Source organism: Protopterus annectens, chromosome 1.part1, assembly GCF_019279795.1.
Source record: "Protopterus annectens isolate FY-2018-M chromosome 1.part1, PAN1.0, whole genome shotgun sequence".
In the NCBI taxonomy this organism is placed as follows: domain Eukaryota; kingdom Metazoa; phylum Chordata; order Ceratodontiformes; family Protopteridae; genus Protopterus; species Protopterus annectens.
Window position 1 is genome coordinate 1,842,262,167 of NC_056726.1, and position 18,066 is coordinate 1,842,280,232.

At 38.7% G+C, this 18,066-nt stretch overlaps 1 protein-coding gene across 1 annotated transcript in view; it reads left to right on the forward strand.

The window, feature by feature from the left end:
- The window catches only part of GLP1R (glucagon like peptide 1 receptor), a 3,029,130-nt gene that overhangs the window by 2,273,262 nt on the left and 737,802 nt on the right, over positions 1-18,066 (forward strand). The window contains exon 8 of the mRNA XM_044084828.1: positions 14,953-15,112. Within this exon, the coding sequence (XP_043940763.1) occupies positions 14,953-15,112 (160 nt within the window). The remainder of the gene's footprint in view (positions 1-14,952; positions 15,113-18,066) is intronic.

The following is an 18,066-nucleotide window of genomic DNA, read 5'->3' on the forward strand; positions in this document are numbered from 1 at the left end:
TTGACAACCATTAACTTACCTCTCCAAGCACTTTTAATTGCTTCCCACCATATATCAATCTGCTGAGCAGAATCCCTGGAGTTAAGGTGGAGAACCTCATATTTTATTTCACTTCCTTTGAGTCTATAATTTTCCCAAATTTAAGATCTCAATCACCATTAATTTTGTATCTTAGGACTAACAAAGTTCAACCTAGAGACTTAGATGAACATGATCTCCATCCCTGACCTTCATTATATTTTAAAAAAAGAGGGCCTTAGATTAAAAATCTATGTAGTCTGCTAGACTGGAATTCCTAGCAAAAGTATATTCTTTGTCCATGGGATGATACTGTAGCCACAAATCTACCCAACCCTCCATCTCCTCCCAATGTTTAAGAATTTGTTTCACCCTGGAGTTTTTTTTTTTTCCTGTTTCTCATATTTCCTGTCTAGCGCTGGGCAAATAACAAGATTAAAAGCCCCTAATGATAATCTCATCATCACAGACATATGAAACATTTATCCATGTATTATAAAAATTAATAAAAAAAGTCTGGGGCATCCTTATTAGGGACATGCAGTACACATAGCTTATGTTACAAAGATTATCCCAGAATTAAAGCACTAAAATAATCCACATGCCATCTTGATCTTATTTTCCGAGGATTCTAGCATTAAGACTTTTTCTTCACTAAGGTGATCACTCCTCTTTTCCTACCTCCTTAAGGTGTAGCTATAACTGGACACTTGCCAAGTCCAGTTCTCAAGCTTAAGTGACTATCTTTTTTATTTAGCTTGGTTTTTCCCAAAAGAGCTACATCAGCACATTCTGTTTGTAGTTTCATAAGTATTTTGCTGCTGATAATGGCCAATTCCCACTACATTTCATGCCATTAGGTGTATTTGATGCTTTTAAGTTACCTCTCCCTCCCTCTCTCTCTAAAAAATGTATCCCACATATATTATGGCAGGCACAATCAACCACCCCCTTTTTCCCAATTAGTATCCCCTCCAGTTTCTTACTCTCCGCTGCCAAAGAACATGCATGTCTCCCAACATTCAGGACTGGGAACGTTTCTCTTGGACATGATAAGAGTCTACACCAGATAATGGGTTTACCAGTGGCACACCGGGGATCAGACCAAGAAATATGCCCTACAGAGACCCCCCAGTCCTCTTAAGCCAAAACTTCAAAACAAAAAAGACCTTGAAAATTATACACAGGGTAGAGCTGATTTGGGCCCCCTAGAAGAAACAATTAATGCCTGCAAATAAAACTATTATTAAAGTTAACATTGTAACACAGCATCTACTTCCAGTTACTGTGGACAGTAACATGGAAGGAACCATAATAACATATTGAAGATATTAATAAGCAACTCATGTAACAAGTGCTAGAAGCTGCTATCACTCTGAACAGCACTGCAACAAAAATAACAGTCTTACTGGCTATCGTAAAAGGAAAACTCTGCCATACATTACATCAAGAAAAGGGCAAATTACAAATGGAGTATTCTGTTGAAGTACACAAAAGATAAATTGTACCATACTGTAGTAATTATACATAATGATATATGAAAATACTTAAAGAGCAGTATAAACAATAAAGTAGTTATTCCATAATCAAAACTGCAAGTGAACATGTGTGCATTGTAATACTTCTACCGGCTCCAAAAACATTAATTCTTACTCATCCATTCACAAAGTAGTAGTGAAAACCTACAGAACTGGATATACAGATTCATAGGTTCATAGATTAGTACTAGGCCAACTGGCCTTGTGGACCATTTTAGGCCTAGCCAATTACACCATGTGAGAATCAAATGCTGCACCTTGTGTCTATAGGTAAACATCTTAACCATTATGCCACCTTCCCACTCTCCTTAAGATGAAATGTTTAACCTGATTTAGGAGCCTTGTTCAACCAAGTCAGCACTGAAGAAATGATGTTCCTAGAAGAGCTGAAATGGGAATACTGTGGTAAAGACACCATTAATATGGATGCAAACCAGCAAACACGGTGGGGCAAAAAATGCTGTAATCCCAAAAGAGCGACCTGCAATCATCCTGTGCAAGGCTGAAGCCTAATACAGTGTTTGATGATTTGCAGGCAGACCATGGCTATCATGAAGGGACACATGGTAGACAAAGAGAATTGTAGAAACCTGCCATGTCTGTAAGGTCCATATAAATGTCAGTAAAAAAGTGAAGCACAAGAAGCAAGGAAGGCATATCAATGATACACAACAAACATCCATAGCAGGACTTGGCTCAGTCAGCGTGGTAGTCTTTGAACTGCAGTAAACTTTTTTATCAGTTATTGGACTTGTAGGACTCCTGCTGTGCTTCCTGCTGAAGGAGAATTGAGAATATTTTTCTTAATAGATGCAGCCAATCTAGGATCAGAAGAGTAATTTCTCAAAGTTCCCTTTTTGCTAGAGTCAGCATTGACTTCATCCACCCACTTCCAAGGAGAATTATTTTCCCCTCTGTGAAGTTAAGACTGCCATGATGGCTGTTGTGGAGATCCCTAAGCTTGTAGTCATGGAGTAGAAAAAGTCTGAATTAACTGATGCCCCACTGGCTGAGTAGTAGGAGGGACTGACAATGTCACTATAGAACTATGTTCATCATGAGAAACAAAAGCATCTGAATGACTTTTCTTAGGGCAGTTCAGTGTTTGACCTGATCTAGTGTTCTCTTCATATCTATGATACCTTGGTTCTGACCAATCCATGTCGTCATCTGGTGCTTCCTCTGAAAGAAGTTGATCATCCAGCTCTGTAACCTCTGCCCCTTTCAAACCACTGAAGAACAATTGGGGGTCTGCAAATGATGAATGAGATTCTGTGTGGATCTCAATGTAAGCCATTCTCCTTTGGAAAAGGAATCTGGAGAAGTTCTGGAACACCCAAACTATGTAACCATCCACTCTAATAGCATGTACCAGTTAAGTATTGTTAAGCAACCAGTTTTTAGCAGCATAGGAGTGCAGTACACATATAACAGACTTAGACTTAGTAAGACCTACCATATGGAAAGATACATGAGCTCCAGGACAGTGCATTCATTTAATTTCCCGATCTAAGTCAGTATGGGAGGTTGACAGCTGGTAATAGTGGAATAGGTCATTATCACTAAGGACATTTGGAATTCCCAGTGAATGGATATTACCCCTTCTTTGACTGTTTTCTAAATTATTAATTTTCTCCTTCACATTTTTTGTAACTCGCTAGATAAACTTTGAATCTGGTTAGCCTATAGTGAAATAAGGCATTCACTTGCTTTGATTTTTTTGGTGTGAATGGTGCATTTCAGATTCTAACAATCAAATAATATCTTGTTGGTTACTGAGCCATCATTGTAGCCTTTGTGTTTCCAGTGAAACCAATTCTATCATTTTAAGAATATTTTGAATAATTTCCCATTATGAAAACAGTTTAACTGTGGTCTGTGATGAAATTCTGTTGGTATCAAAACTATTAGAGGGCTCCATACTTAAACATTATTACAGATTGTGAAAGACACTGGCAAAGAGAACCAAGAGCTACTGCTCCCCGATGGAAGAAATCATGGTAAAATTTTATCTTTACCAAATAGAGATTGCAAGTGCAGCTAAAGGTTGTTATGTATTTCACTAACAGGACTAAGTGAATATAGAGACATCATATGAAACTCATTTTAGGAAGGGTAAATAGAACTTGAGGAAAAGTGTCTTCATTGAAAGAAAGATGAAGGAATGAGTTTCCCATGAAAGCTAAATGTGATGGTAGCTGTTCGAGTAGCCTACCAGTGTCTGGAATAGTGCCATGGGTATGATCTAACAGCACCAGAATGGAGATGACCGGTGATGGTAACTGTTTAAGTAGGCTAGCAGTGTGTGGAACAGGGCCATGGGTATGGTCTAACAGCAGCAGAAGGGAGATGACCAGTGATGGTAACTGTTCAAGTAGGCTAGCAGTGTCTGAAATAGGGCCATGGGTATGGTCTAACAGCAGCAGAATGGAGATGACCCATGATGGTAACTGTTCAAGTAGTCTAGTAGTATCTGGAACAGGGCCATGGGTATGGTCTAACAGCAGACGTATGGAGATGACTGGTGATGGTAACTGTTCAAGTAGTCTAGTAGTGTCTGGAACAGGGCCATGGGGTCTAACAGCAGCAGAATGGAGATGACCAGTGATGGTAACTGTTGAAGTAGTCTAGCAATGTCTGGAATAGGACCGTGGGTATGGTCTATCAGCAGCAGAATGGAGATAACTCGTGATGGTAACTGCTCAAGTAGTCTAGCAGTTTCCAGAATAGGGCCATGGATTTGGTCTAAAAGCAGCAGGATATAGATGACCAGTGATGTTAACTGCTCAAGTAGTCTAGCAGTGTGTGGAATAGGGCCAGGGGTATGGTATTACAGCAGCAGAATGGAGATGACCGGTGATGGCAAATGTGTAAGTAGTCTAGTGGTGTCTGGAACAGGGCCATGGGTATGGTTTAACAGCAGCAGAATGAAGATGACCAGTGATGGTAACTGCTCAGCTAGTCAAGCAGTGTCTGGAATAGGGCCATGGGTGTGGGCTAGGAGCAGCAGAAGAGAGATGACCGGTTATGATAACTGTTCAAGACGTCTAGCAGTGTCTGGAATAGGGCCATGGGTATGATCTAGCAGCAGCAAAAGGAGATGACCGGTGATGGTAACTGTTCAAGCAATCTAGTAGTGTCTGGAATAGGGCCATGGGTATTGTCTAACAGCAGCAGAAGGAAGATGACCAGTGATGGTAACTGCTCAAGTAGTCTAGCAGTGTCTGGAATAGGGCCATGGGTATGGTTTAACAGCAGTAGAATGGAGATGAGTGACGATGGTAACTGTTCAAGTAGTTTAGCAATGTCTGAAATAGAGTCATGGTTGTGGTCTAACAGCAGCAGAAGGGAGATGACCGGTGATGGTAACTCTTGAAGTAGTCTAGCAGTGTCTGAAATAGGGCCATGGGTATGGTCTAAAAGCAGCAGAAGGTAGATGACTGGTGATGGTATCTATTCATGAAATCTAGTAGTGTCTGGAACAGGGCCATGGGTATGGTCTAACAGGAGCAGAAGGGAGATGACCTGTTGGAACACTTAAGTGTACATAAAGCATTGGAAGCCTTTATAGGGTACATTAAACTGGTACATATCCATTATTTTGCAAAAGCCAGGCAGCTATGAGTAACTGAAAACTCTTTATATGCTTTTCATTCTGTCTAGTTGCAGTTCTTTAAAATAGTTTTATGTTGAGCATAGCATATACGACTAGTTTAGCTAGAATATTTGTGATGTAAGTATTCTTAAATGCACACCACAGTAGTTCTAAATTTGTCTGAGACACCTTATGTTTTAATATGTGGTACTAATTGCAGATCTAGAACAAAACGAGAATTACCATAGCGCTACATACATGTTTGATGTAGTTATGATGTAGTTATTATACTATATATTATATATGAAACAGCACACTATGAGAACCAGAGCTACAACACAATCCATAGAGATATACATCTGCTACTGCTCTGGCTATGCAGGGTGTTAAGAAAAACGCAAACTCTGTTAAGAGAATCCAGTTATATTCGTAGTGGCCAGAGACATCGGAATACTATTCTTTCCTTGGAAACAATATCGGAAAACATAAAATCCCAACATGACTGGGAAGCTTGATCTTTCAGTAGAAGCAAGATTTAGGGCTTGTAATATTCACATCCATCTGTTCATTTCTCAATCCCTGGGGTTATCACCAGGGGATTATCGGCAGGAGAAACGTACATAAAAAAGTCCAACTAACGGTTCTAACAGTTTGATCAGGATTGCCGGTAAAACTGAAACTTTGAATCCATAATTACAGCAGCGTTTGATTTACAGCCTTGTACAGCTCGCAACTCCATTCAAAAATCATTATATAAGGTAAAAACTAACTTTTAAGAGGGGGAAACAACATTTAAATGTTGTCTAAGTCTAAAATAAATGCTTGTGACTGCATAAATGTGAGCTGAACACTTGAAAAAGCCAACAAATAAAACAACCAAAATGAAGTGCCTTAATGTTACTTATAGTGATAAATTGATTCCTAAATAAGCCTACATTACATTAAAGCACTAGAATTTAACTTTTAAGCTTGGGTTCGGCAACTGATTCTAACAAGAGCATTTAGAGGAAGTGATTATTGAAAGAAAAAATAAAACTACGGAGAGATTTTGAAGCATATGAGAACAAACAGTGCTGCTCTTCAATTGTGGGTATCGTGTGGCGCTTGTTAGGACCGGATTTATGTTTTGCACCTAGAAGGCAGTGGATGAACTGTTTCCATTTTACATATTCGATTGATTCCCCTCATGGTCATTTGGGGCTAAGACTGCTTTGGTGTTGGATCAAAAACTTTTGAATTTGGCTGTATTTATCAACCAAGATGGCAGCTGTGAAGATAGGCCTGAGGTTGACCTTACTATTGTTAAATGCAGGGGAATGACTGTGTTTACATTTGGACGTTGTCAGAAGTGTATATTAACCAGTATGGCAGCTGTGAATACGGGCCTGTGGATGAACTAGAAGAAAGAATTGAATACATTGACTTTACATATATTTTTGGGCATTGCTCAGATTGTATGGTATGACAAACTGTTTAACAACTTTTTTCTTCATGGCTGGATTGTGTTATTATTATCTAGACTAATATATATAATACAGATAGCGGTATTACTATGTACTTTGGGGTCCAATTTTGGTAACAATCATCCTTATAAAGATGGACTTTATGCTGAAAAGGTACATTTTAGTGTTTGCCTAGTGCATTAGGTGTTTTGGCGTTCTTAAGTGCCTGTAACACTAAAAAGTTGAAGTGACAGTACTGAATAACAGAATATCCAGGTATTGCAGTGTCTGAGCTATCTTGGGTGTTTTGTAAGTTTTATTACAATCAACTTTGTAGGTTAATTATCACTATATCAGCAATTGTGCAGAAGGGCTGGAAATACAAACCGGATTGTTATATTGGCCGCACATACATTTTTGGTCACATTTGGGACCAGATGGGGTGATATCTACTCGTGGACTTTGTGATGGTACTTTCTTTTAACAACCAACTGTTTTCTAGTTTGACCAACTGCCTACACTGCGATATCACTTTAAACTGTGCAATTTCATGTTAAAACCTTTCAATGCGTGTTTTCAATGCTGAACTGTTGAGACTGACAATTTTGGGAACTGTTAGTTACATTTTTCCCAGCCTCAGTATTACTCACTTATTTGACAGTTTCCTCACTGCCCTACACTAAAGAACCTGTAGACTCATTCACCTCTTTCTCATCTCCCCTCTGATATATAATATCTATACTTTATGAGTGCTTAGAAGAGAAAGTCTTACACTGTTAAAAACTACTCCCTGCCTGTAGTTTCTCTCCAATTTCAGGTCACTGATTGTTTCTTTTTTTTTTTTTCTGGACAGTCCCACCCTAACCAACCACAATCAGGCCCATTTGAAACTCCTCTCACCTATAAAAAATCCTAAACTCTCCTCAAACTCTGCAACCCCTCCTACAATGCTCTTCTCATCGACTCTAACTTCCACTCCAATAACGCTTCTTATCTCTCTGTCCTATCTCACACAACTTCCCAACCCCTTCCTCACCTCACTCACACACTCCACTGCACCATACATCCATGCTCACTCCCCCTCTTACTCTGATATCTCACATGAACTTTATAATTACAACACTATTTATCTATACAAACCTAAAGTACTGCTCTCTCCTTCCCCCCTATACCCTCCTCTAAACTGTCACTCCAAACGATCAATAATCTCATGTCAACCTTACCTCTTATACCTTCCTATCCATCTCCGTTTACTCCTCCACCACACCCCTCTCTCACAGGCCAGTGATGTGCACCCAACCCCGGACCAACCTCCAGCATTAATGCAGCTAAACCATCCTCTCAACACAAAAAACCCAAGTCCCTGCGCATCACTACTCTCAATGCACAAAGTATTAGAAATAAAATCCCTAACCTTCATGCATGGCTCTCCCACAACCACCCCGACAACCACCATATCTGAAATGTGGCTCAAACCTTACATAAAAGATCTTGAAATCCTACCACCAGGTTACCAAATGGTTTGCAGCGATCATCCCCACAAAAAAGGAGGTGGAGTACCTAAAATCTACTCCACCTCCCATACCATAACCCCCTGCACCAATTCAATTCCAACCTTTGCCAATGCTGAATTAACAATAGGGCTACTAAAAATTAACAAGCACAAATCCATATGTATCACTGCCCTCTATACACCCCCCCCACCCCGGTGATAACATCAAAACGCTTGAGAACATACTATCCTGGTTCTCCTCCCACATAAATAATGAAGCCTATATCCTTGGTGACAGCAACATCAATTGGTCCTCCTTCAACTCAGATGCCCGTTCCCATACTATCAACCTGTACAACTTCTTCCAACTAATTCACTCACCTACCAGACCAAATAAAGATGGTACTTCATGTACCATCATTGACTGGATCCTTACAACACCAAGTCTCATCAACAAATCTGGTATATTACCAGATCCTCTCAGTGACCACTTACCTGCTTTCGCTGATCGACTCCTAACTCCCCTATAAAAACAACACCACTACATTCAAACTCACAACCTGTCATCTTTCAATCCCCAAATCTTCTCAGAATGCCTTAAGTGCATTGACTGGACCTCTCTAAGAACTCTCCCTCTAGATGATGCTGTCTCCCATTTCAACCACTCATTCCTTGCCCTCCTTAACCAGCAAGCCCCCCTAAGAACCAAATGCATCAAATTCAATCCTTGCCCATGGTTATCCAAAGAAACCAAACTCGCCATGCAACAAAGGGACAAAAGATGGAGGCATTATAAAAAAAATAAAAACCCAAGCTCCCTCCTAGAATTTAAGCAACTCTGTAACTCCACCAAAAAGCTAATTGTCAAAGACCGGAAAGCTCACTATTCCAAACTTCAGTCTCTGCACTCAACAAACCCCAAATAATTCTGGGACTCCATCTCATCTATATTAAATCCTGGTAGTAAAGTAAACCACTGTCCCAATCCAACCCTCTCTGACCTCGACACCGCCTCTCAGTTCAATTCCTTCTTCATAGACTGTATAGACAAACTATCCAACTACTTCCCACCCCCATCCCTTAACCAAAACGCCTCACTCCAAAACCCCCTCTCCACCCAGTTAAACTCCTCCTCACCCTTCTTCCTTAAGCCCATTCCCACAAGCACGATAAAAAGAATCCTCCTCAAACTCAAACCCTGCTGCAATGCACCTGACAATCTTCCTCCTACATTCCTCAAACTATCTGCAGACAGCATCGCCTTCCCCGTCTGTATACCTTTAAATAGAGCCATACAAGAATCATACGTCCCTTCCATCTGGTGCCATGCCTACATCATCCCCCTCCACAAAGATGGTAAAAAACTGACACCACCAACTTCAGGCCCATTGCCATCCTATCCCCTCTGTCTAAAATTCTTGAGAAAACCATCCAAGCTCAACTAATGATGCACCTAACCCAAAACAATCTCCTCTGCCCTACCCAGCACTGTTTCTGTCCTGGTCACTCCACCATAACTGCCCTTCATTCCTTTCTAGAAACCATCAACCAAGAACGTGACTCAGGCAGATTTGTATCTACATTATTTCTTGATCTGTCAAAAGCCTTTCATACCATCTCCCACACCCTTCTCATATCTCACTTCTCTACTCTACACCTCTCTCCCCCCTCTCTAGATTGGTTTTCCAGCTACTTATTCAACTGTCAAGAAGCAGTCCAATGGAAAACCTCCACCTCCTCCTTCCTTCCTTCACCCACAGGTGTCCCCCAAGGATCTGTTCTTGGCCTGATACTCTTTAACCTATTTATTAACAACTTTCACCACCCTGTCCCAGACTCATCTGTCATCTAGTAAGCAGATGACTTGACCATCATCTGCTCAGTTTTCACACCCTCCAAGCTTCTAGCATAATTAGCCTTTTCCAAAACAGAAATCTGGATGCAGTCCAACCATCTAGCCCTGAATGCAAATAAAACTAAACAAATGATCTTCTGCCCCAGCAAAAACTTAACTCTCAATAAAACCTCATTCATCATAGAAAGCCAAAATAACACTCCCCTTGCTATAGTCCCCACCACTAAACTTCTCAGTATCATCATAGATGAAAAACTAAAATTTGACACACACATCCACTCTGCAATCAAAAAAACTCACCCAAAGTTAGGTCTTCTCTACAGACACATCCACTTCATCGCCCCTCTACCCATCAAACCCTGGCATCTACTTTCTTGCTTCCCGCCCTAATGTATGGTGCACCCCTGTTCACAAACATACACATCAGCTTATGAAACAAACTTGAATCCTGCTACCACAAAATCTGCAAATTTGCAACCAGTTCTAAATACTCTTCCACTGCCACTCCCTCCTCACCCTCAATTGTCTTGAACTTTCCAACTACCTTAGTTACCTACAACTCACCACTGCTCACAAACTTATCTACAAACCTGCAAACTGCCCTTCTCTGGCTACATCCTTAAAACACTATATACCCAACCGCCAATTCAGATCCACAAACCAAAATCTCCTTCAAATCCATAAACCATCTCATCTAGTTATCTCATCCTCCTGGCCAGCTACTTCTCTCCTACTCCATAGCCAAAAAAATGGAACCCCCTCCCCCTTCACATCCTTCCCCAGTATGACAATTTCAAAACTCAGCTACTATCTCATCTATCATCCGAATGGATATGCCCATGCCACACTCCAACTTAATCCCCTCTCCACCCTCTCTCTTTCTGCACAACTCCTTAAGATTCTCTCTGCTGCCTTGGACTGTGGAGGTATTTTCCATAACCTTCTGTTTCTTTCTGCATGCTTTATAGACCACCTAAACTAAAATAAATAATAGCTATATTTCAACACGCATAGAATTATCCTGCCATGAATTACACTCTGTATCGGATCACTTCTACCTACCATTATAAGTTAGTTACGATATATTTTAAATGTTTTACTCACTTGAGCTTTTAACATACTGTATTACACACTCTGAAATGTCTTTAACTTGTTCTGCACAGTTACTTGTTCTGTCCCTAGTAGCTTGCAATATGTAATTGAAATGTATACATTTTTGCCCTTTCTTTGTAACCTGCAAGTTGTAAATTCAAATGTAACTGTAATTTGTTTTGGAGCTTTTCTCCCCGGGTCTCCACTGAAAACGTGCTTTTCTGGCCCAGTGGACTTCCCTGGTCATCAAACTTAAAATAAAAATAATAATAAAAGTAAATGTTATCCTTAATCCAGCCTGTGTGTAAAGTGGCACTTGGGGAGGTGAGTGACATGATCCAACCCTAACCCTTTACTTAATAAAGCTGCCTCTAATATTGTACACCTTCTGGGGAAATTAAGAAAATTCAACAAAAGGCTCCAACACCCGTGACAGTCTTGCACAACTGATAGATAATGGCTCACAGGTTCTATCTGTTTTATATAATGCTATCAAGTTATTGTTCCTTTTGTTCCTTGTTTATGTGTTTCTTTTATATATTTCTTGTCTGTGTCAGAATTGGTACACTGGATGCAACAAATACTGGTAACTTAGTATTTTGACTGATTTGGCAGTAATGAACATGTACCCTTAAACAGACAAAAAAAGAACACACATTGTCTTGGATAAATACTAGGCTGGCTGGTCTTGCAAGCCATTTTAAGTAGCTAATTTTTCTCAAAGGTGAGAATCAAAACCTTTGTAGCTTGTGTCTGTTAGATAAACACCATGACCATTATACCAGTCCCCCTTTAGTGCTTCAGAAACATCTGAACATTGTAAACATGCAAACAGTGCAATACAAATATAATTTGGCCATAAGTTTATGGTTTTCTGTAGAAGTACATGAAAATGAACAAAAAGAGAGAGGTGTGACCAAAACAAACTGGGAGATGCTGATGTTTTATTTGCAGCTGGAAAGCTGTGTTTGAATTAAAGTGTCCAGTTCTACATATTGTATATATGAAAAGACAGTGATAGAGTGGACAGTCAAAGAGAAACAAAGCATGAAGAAGAGAAAATGTGAGCAAAAGTTCATTTAAGGAGAATTTGAGAATATCAAACCTGTGTGATACTGTATGTTGGATGTGTTCCCATTACTAAGATGGGCAGGGGAACTCCTCTGCACTTCCCCTTCCCTGAACCATAATCCTACACCTTACCTTTGTAAAAACTTTCCATAACACTGCCAAAACCCAAGATACACTCAGACACACACACAAACACCCACTAACAACACTACATATATCACCTTACCTAATCCAGACCCTAACCCTAAAATATACACATTCACACACAAACATACTAAACCTATCCCCTCACTTATCCCTTACCCTAACCCTGGCTCTTACACACATGCATAAATATTCTTACCCACTTCAACTCCACTTACCATTTTCAACAAAACATTACCTCAACATTTGTGACCATTCAACTATTTGTGGATTCGATATAAAGCACCAGCTCTAGCATTCATTGGCCAAAGGACTTTCAAAGAAATGCAGGGAACCCATACAAATGTATACACATATTGTTTTTTATATATATATATATATATATATATATATATATATATATATATATATATATATATATATATATATATGCGTGCCTTTGCTGAAGGTTGGGTGTCGGGCTGGCAACTCGGCACCATAAAAAAAATCTACTGCCAATCATTAGCAGACCGGAGTTCCGCCATGGTGACCCCTAACCGGGAAAAAGCCGAAAAGACAAACAAACTATATATATATATATATATATATATATATATATATATATATATATATATATATACACACACACACATATATATTTATATGTGTGTGTGTGTGTGTGTGTATGTATGTATGTATATATATATGTATATATATATATATATATATATATATATATATATATATATATATATATATATATATATATATGCACACAAATATGTGTATACATATGTGTGATTTCCTTCTTTTTCTATAGTAAACAAAACAATAAGTCAGGAGATATAGTAGCAGTTGTTAACTATTTTGGCTGCTTGGCAAAGTACAGAAGTGGTAATATTGTTCAGTAAAGAAGTCACTGTGGAAAAGGTCACTGTGTATGAGGCTGGAAGAAAAAAACAGTTGCATCAGTCTCATAAAGATAAATTTCTGTACAGAAAGTATGACAGATTCACCCCAGATCTAGCTGAGGCAAACATTGCATGGTATATGAAGCATGCATATTAGAACCCAAATGACTGGAAGGTGAGGACAGGTATGAAGATGAAGGAGTAAGGTTTGCAACACAGAAACCAGTGAACAGGCTAAAAGTATGTTGGTGTGATTTGTGTCTTCTAAGTCTGTCTTGCTGTTCTTGTTCTTGTTTAAGAAAAAAATAAGATTTGTCCTTCCCAAATCACAGTTATTCTAATCTGTGCAGCCTCTGATATCTTTCAAAACAATCCCACCTAACATCCCTACCCACATACCTCTCATCTGTCCAGAATGCTGTAGAATGTCCAGATTTTTTTCTCATTATTTTTCATGTGCTCCTCATAAAATATGTGGTTTTATGGCAAATCATTGAAAACTGAAATCACAAATAATGACAAACATCTGAGTTTCATACTTCATATCCTTCAGAAAATACATCCTAATGCAAAGCTTCTTATTCTTGCAAATTTTAAAAGAGCAATATGAAAATCTGTCCTTGATTTTTGGCCATTGCTCCCCTATAATTTTTGGCATTATCTACAATTCTTGCAGTAAGCGGCTGAGAGTTAAGCCCACTCGTTCACCCCCCCCCACACACACACACTAATCAAAGCAGATGAGACTTCACTGTTGTTATACCATATTCTAATCTTGTTTGATCTTCTGCAGCTTCCTTACACCCTCAGATCTACCTTGTGCCTCTACCATATGAAAATTAATATGTTTCATATCACATTCCTTTGCACAAAGTGTGTAAATGTTGTTTTGTAAATATATTTAGTGGACCAAGAGAATTATGTCATAATTGTAATTGCTTGTAAACACTGTAAGTCTTATTAGACAACTCTTGTATTCAATGTAAATTATATCAACATTTCGCTACTACAACAGCTTAGATTTATGATTCTGTATTGAATTGCCCAAGTAGTTAAATTCCCTACTGCATTCACAAGTTTTTAATTCCATGTCATATATTGTTCTTAATCTTACAATAATTTACTGTATTACATTAGTACTATACTGTTTATGTATTTCATTAATAATCTGTGTAGCTGAGAGTATTGTTTAGTTTTGCTCCATTTTGTTAAAGTATCCAAATAATTTATTGAATATCTACTGATCTGTGACATTTATTCATTTCATTAGTAATCGCTGTAATCTGAGATTGTTATTTATTGACCTCCCTTTTTGATGAACTGCTTTTTTATGTTCTACTGAGTGCAGTTTGAAAAATGTTCAATACCATCAGTGATCTCCCTGGCTGACAGACTGAAATAAAATAAATATTGTTTTCATTGCTGTTTCTCTAAGATTCAAGGATGAAAGGACTGAAGAAAGATGAGATTAGAGCACGGAGTGTAACTGCTAGATGGGATGGGAGTTATTCATTTGTAAAAGCTGGTGGAATGTTGGTAGAGAAGTGAATAATGGATTGTGGAATGTATACAATGCAGGAAAACTTTTATATGCAAAGGATAATAAAGTAATCCAGTCATTTTTTCAGGATATATAAAAACAGTAATTTACTGTACTGCATATAAACCATATTTTCAAGAGTGTGTTTGTTAACTAAATAAAGTCAGGTCATTTATTGCATCCCACAGTTTTTTTTTTTTTTTTTTTTTGTGAAAAATCTCTAGACTTATGCTATTGTGATATTGGCATAATATTTCCACTTGTAATGTTTTTAGGAATCTTTGAGCTGCAAGCTTGTCTTCATGCTGATGCAGTATTGTGTTGCTGCAAACTATTACTGGCTCCTGGTGGAAGGAATATATTTGCATACACTGTTGGCTTTCTCTGTCTTCTCAGAGCAACGAGCATTCCGGACATACCTCCTCATTGGCTGGGGTGAGTAACTGTAGTCCATAATACTTCATATAAGACAATAAATGTCAACCACGTTACACTTTTTTTTTTTATTTATTTACTTGTTAACTGTGTAAGTGAACTGGCCTTTCCTAAACAAATTTCTTCTGTGACTTGGGCTACAAGTGTAATTTTGTAGAGTAGACAATGAAATAGCTTATTTTTGGTTGTCATAAGGAAAGCAGACATCAGAAGAACATGCACATTCCAGAAAAACAGTGTCAAGAAGACGACAAAAAATACTAGCCTGTGGAGCTGTGAGGCACAAACTTTCACCACAGAGTCATCATGTTGCAGAAACTACATCACTTCTTTATCTGAGACAAGTAGTATTACAGATTGTAACATTTTGTTTGTCATTAACAAACTCAGTCCAAAAAAACACACACACAAGTTATGAGATGCGCTGCACATTAAAAGTAGTTCTGAATCAAATTAAAAATATTTGTTGAGTGCTTTTTCTGTTATAATTCTACATCACATGAAATGACGTAGGATACATGTGACAAAGCGCCAAATATGATGATTCCTTTCTGCCTGTGTACATAATTTCCAAGAAAAATAAACATTTTAATGCTGCCATGGAAATTATTTTCAATAAACAGAATATCGGTAGATAAATATTTTTGGTACTTTTCCATTATCGGGCCAACACTTGTAACACGCTGTGAGATGAACACGTGAAACCTGAAAGCAGGTTAGTCACTCTGCAATACATTTCCTTTATGGTCATTTCACCTGTAAGCGTTAACTACTTTATAATTAGTTTATATTGTGTGGAAATTATGTTTAGTCTCCAGCACATTTGACCACATGCACCCTTTTCTGACTGTTTCATGACATTAACTGATGGGAAACATTATGTACAAGAATACACTGCTTGTCTACAGAGCCTCTCTCATTATTTCATGAACAGCTGAAACCTGAAAGCAGATTAGTCCCTCTGCAATACATTACCTTTATTTGGCGTTAGGCCTACAGTTTAAACATCAGACCATAACTTTTGAAGTGTACTTCAGTAGGAGTTTTAAATAGTGTACGTTGTTCACAGTTCCACACTACAACAGATGCAAACCATTCATGTCTACATTTTAACTACTATTTATGCTAAGTAATGCTGAATCATTGTAATTGTTTATAAAACTTTTTATAAGCACAAAGCAAGGCATCCAACCATTCTTTAAGCTGGCTGAAGTTGTTAAAAAGGAGTCAGTAAGCGCTCGACACTTTAGACATTTGTTCCACATTATGGAAGGTTGCCAGTTATGCAGCACAGAGTACTTTTAAATAATGAACAACTGTTTGCTGAAATGAGCTGTTTCCCACCTGATACTTTCAAGTGCCACTGTAGTGCATAAAGTTGCCCTCTTGCTGTAGTACAGCATGATTTGTGGATTTCGGTCAACTTCAGGGCTAACAGCTGTGCGATCATTGCGTGGGCGTGTTAAAAGCATTGCCTTGATAACGGAAAAATACCATATTTTTACTCACAAGCTGCTTCATTCATATGTATAGATCTGACTGCATATAGCCACATGCAGTGGAAATTAATACTAGAAGGTGCTACATTTATTATAAATGGGGCATAGTGGTATTTAATTTTTTTTTAACTTTAACACCATTTTACTTATTTTTGTAGCATTTTTCAAAGTCAGTTAGGCTAGCAGTTGCCTGTTTCTCGTTACATTGCTCTGGTATTAAAACAGTGATTGTTTATTGCAAAATGAGTTTGAAATACTTGGTTACTACTCTCATGCATGAGTCTGGAAGAGGTAGCAAATATTTCTGGACTGCCTGATAACACTGTGCAGCAGAATATCAAACAGGAAGTTAAGGCATGATAAAAAGAAAATCACTTGAGCTCCTCTGTAAATGGGCTCTGCCCAGGATAACTAACCTGCTTAAATCTTCTGGCCTTAAATCTTAATCACCTTAAATCAAGTCTGGCCCAGAATTTGTAGTTATTGGCCGTTTGGGCAATCTCTTCCATCTCTCTCAACTTTCTGATTTGAAAGCCTGTATTTGCACTTGTTTCTGTCCTGTAACTCATCTAGTGCAGATACAGATTCTTAGTTTTAGCACTTAAATTTGCTTGTTCATGCTCAGCACTTGTTCAGAACTTGTAAGCACTAAATAAGCTACTAATTACTATAGCACTCTATCTTCCTCATTACCTAGAGGAAAACAGTTTTTGTACTTACTTTTCTCACTTGCTTAGAGAAAAACAGCTCTTGTACTCACTTTCCTCACTTATCTAGAGGAAAAAGCCTGCAACTCTCTTTTTGCATTGGGCAGTGCCGGTTAGCTGGGGTATACTATTCCCGGCCCCACAAAGTCTGCACTGTAAATTTTCCCTTAGAACTAGGCAAGCCTCAGCTCAAGTGTTTCAGATCAGCTGCTCTTATGGCAGCACTTGCAAAACAGAAATCAGCACTTGTCCTAATCTCCTAGACAGCACTATTATTCTCCAAATTTCCTAGACAGCACTATTATAATATAGCATAAGACCCTCGATCATCCACAGGACTTAAGTTCAATTTACTCTTCAAAGCATGTCCAGAGGTCAGCTTCAGGTGTACTCTCCAGTTCATCTGGTGGAATTGGGCATCCTGAGGCAGTGTCACAACTGCCTCATGTATACAGACAACCCTCTCCTCTTACCTCTAGACACAAACACTTGTGAGAGATGCAAATACACAGCCAGATTGAAGGCTAAGCACTCTCAACCCATGACTGTAACAGACAGTCAAGAGGATAAGGGACACACTTGCATCACACCACCTGTCACACATGAATCTACAAAACAAGCACCGGCAAAACATACGCATAAATACACAAAAACATATTCGGAGGCACTAGGTACCAATCTGAAAAAGAAACAGTGCCCTCCAAAGCAGACAAGCAAGCAACCTGCACCCCCAAACACAAGCCAGAAA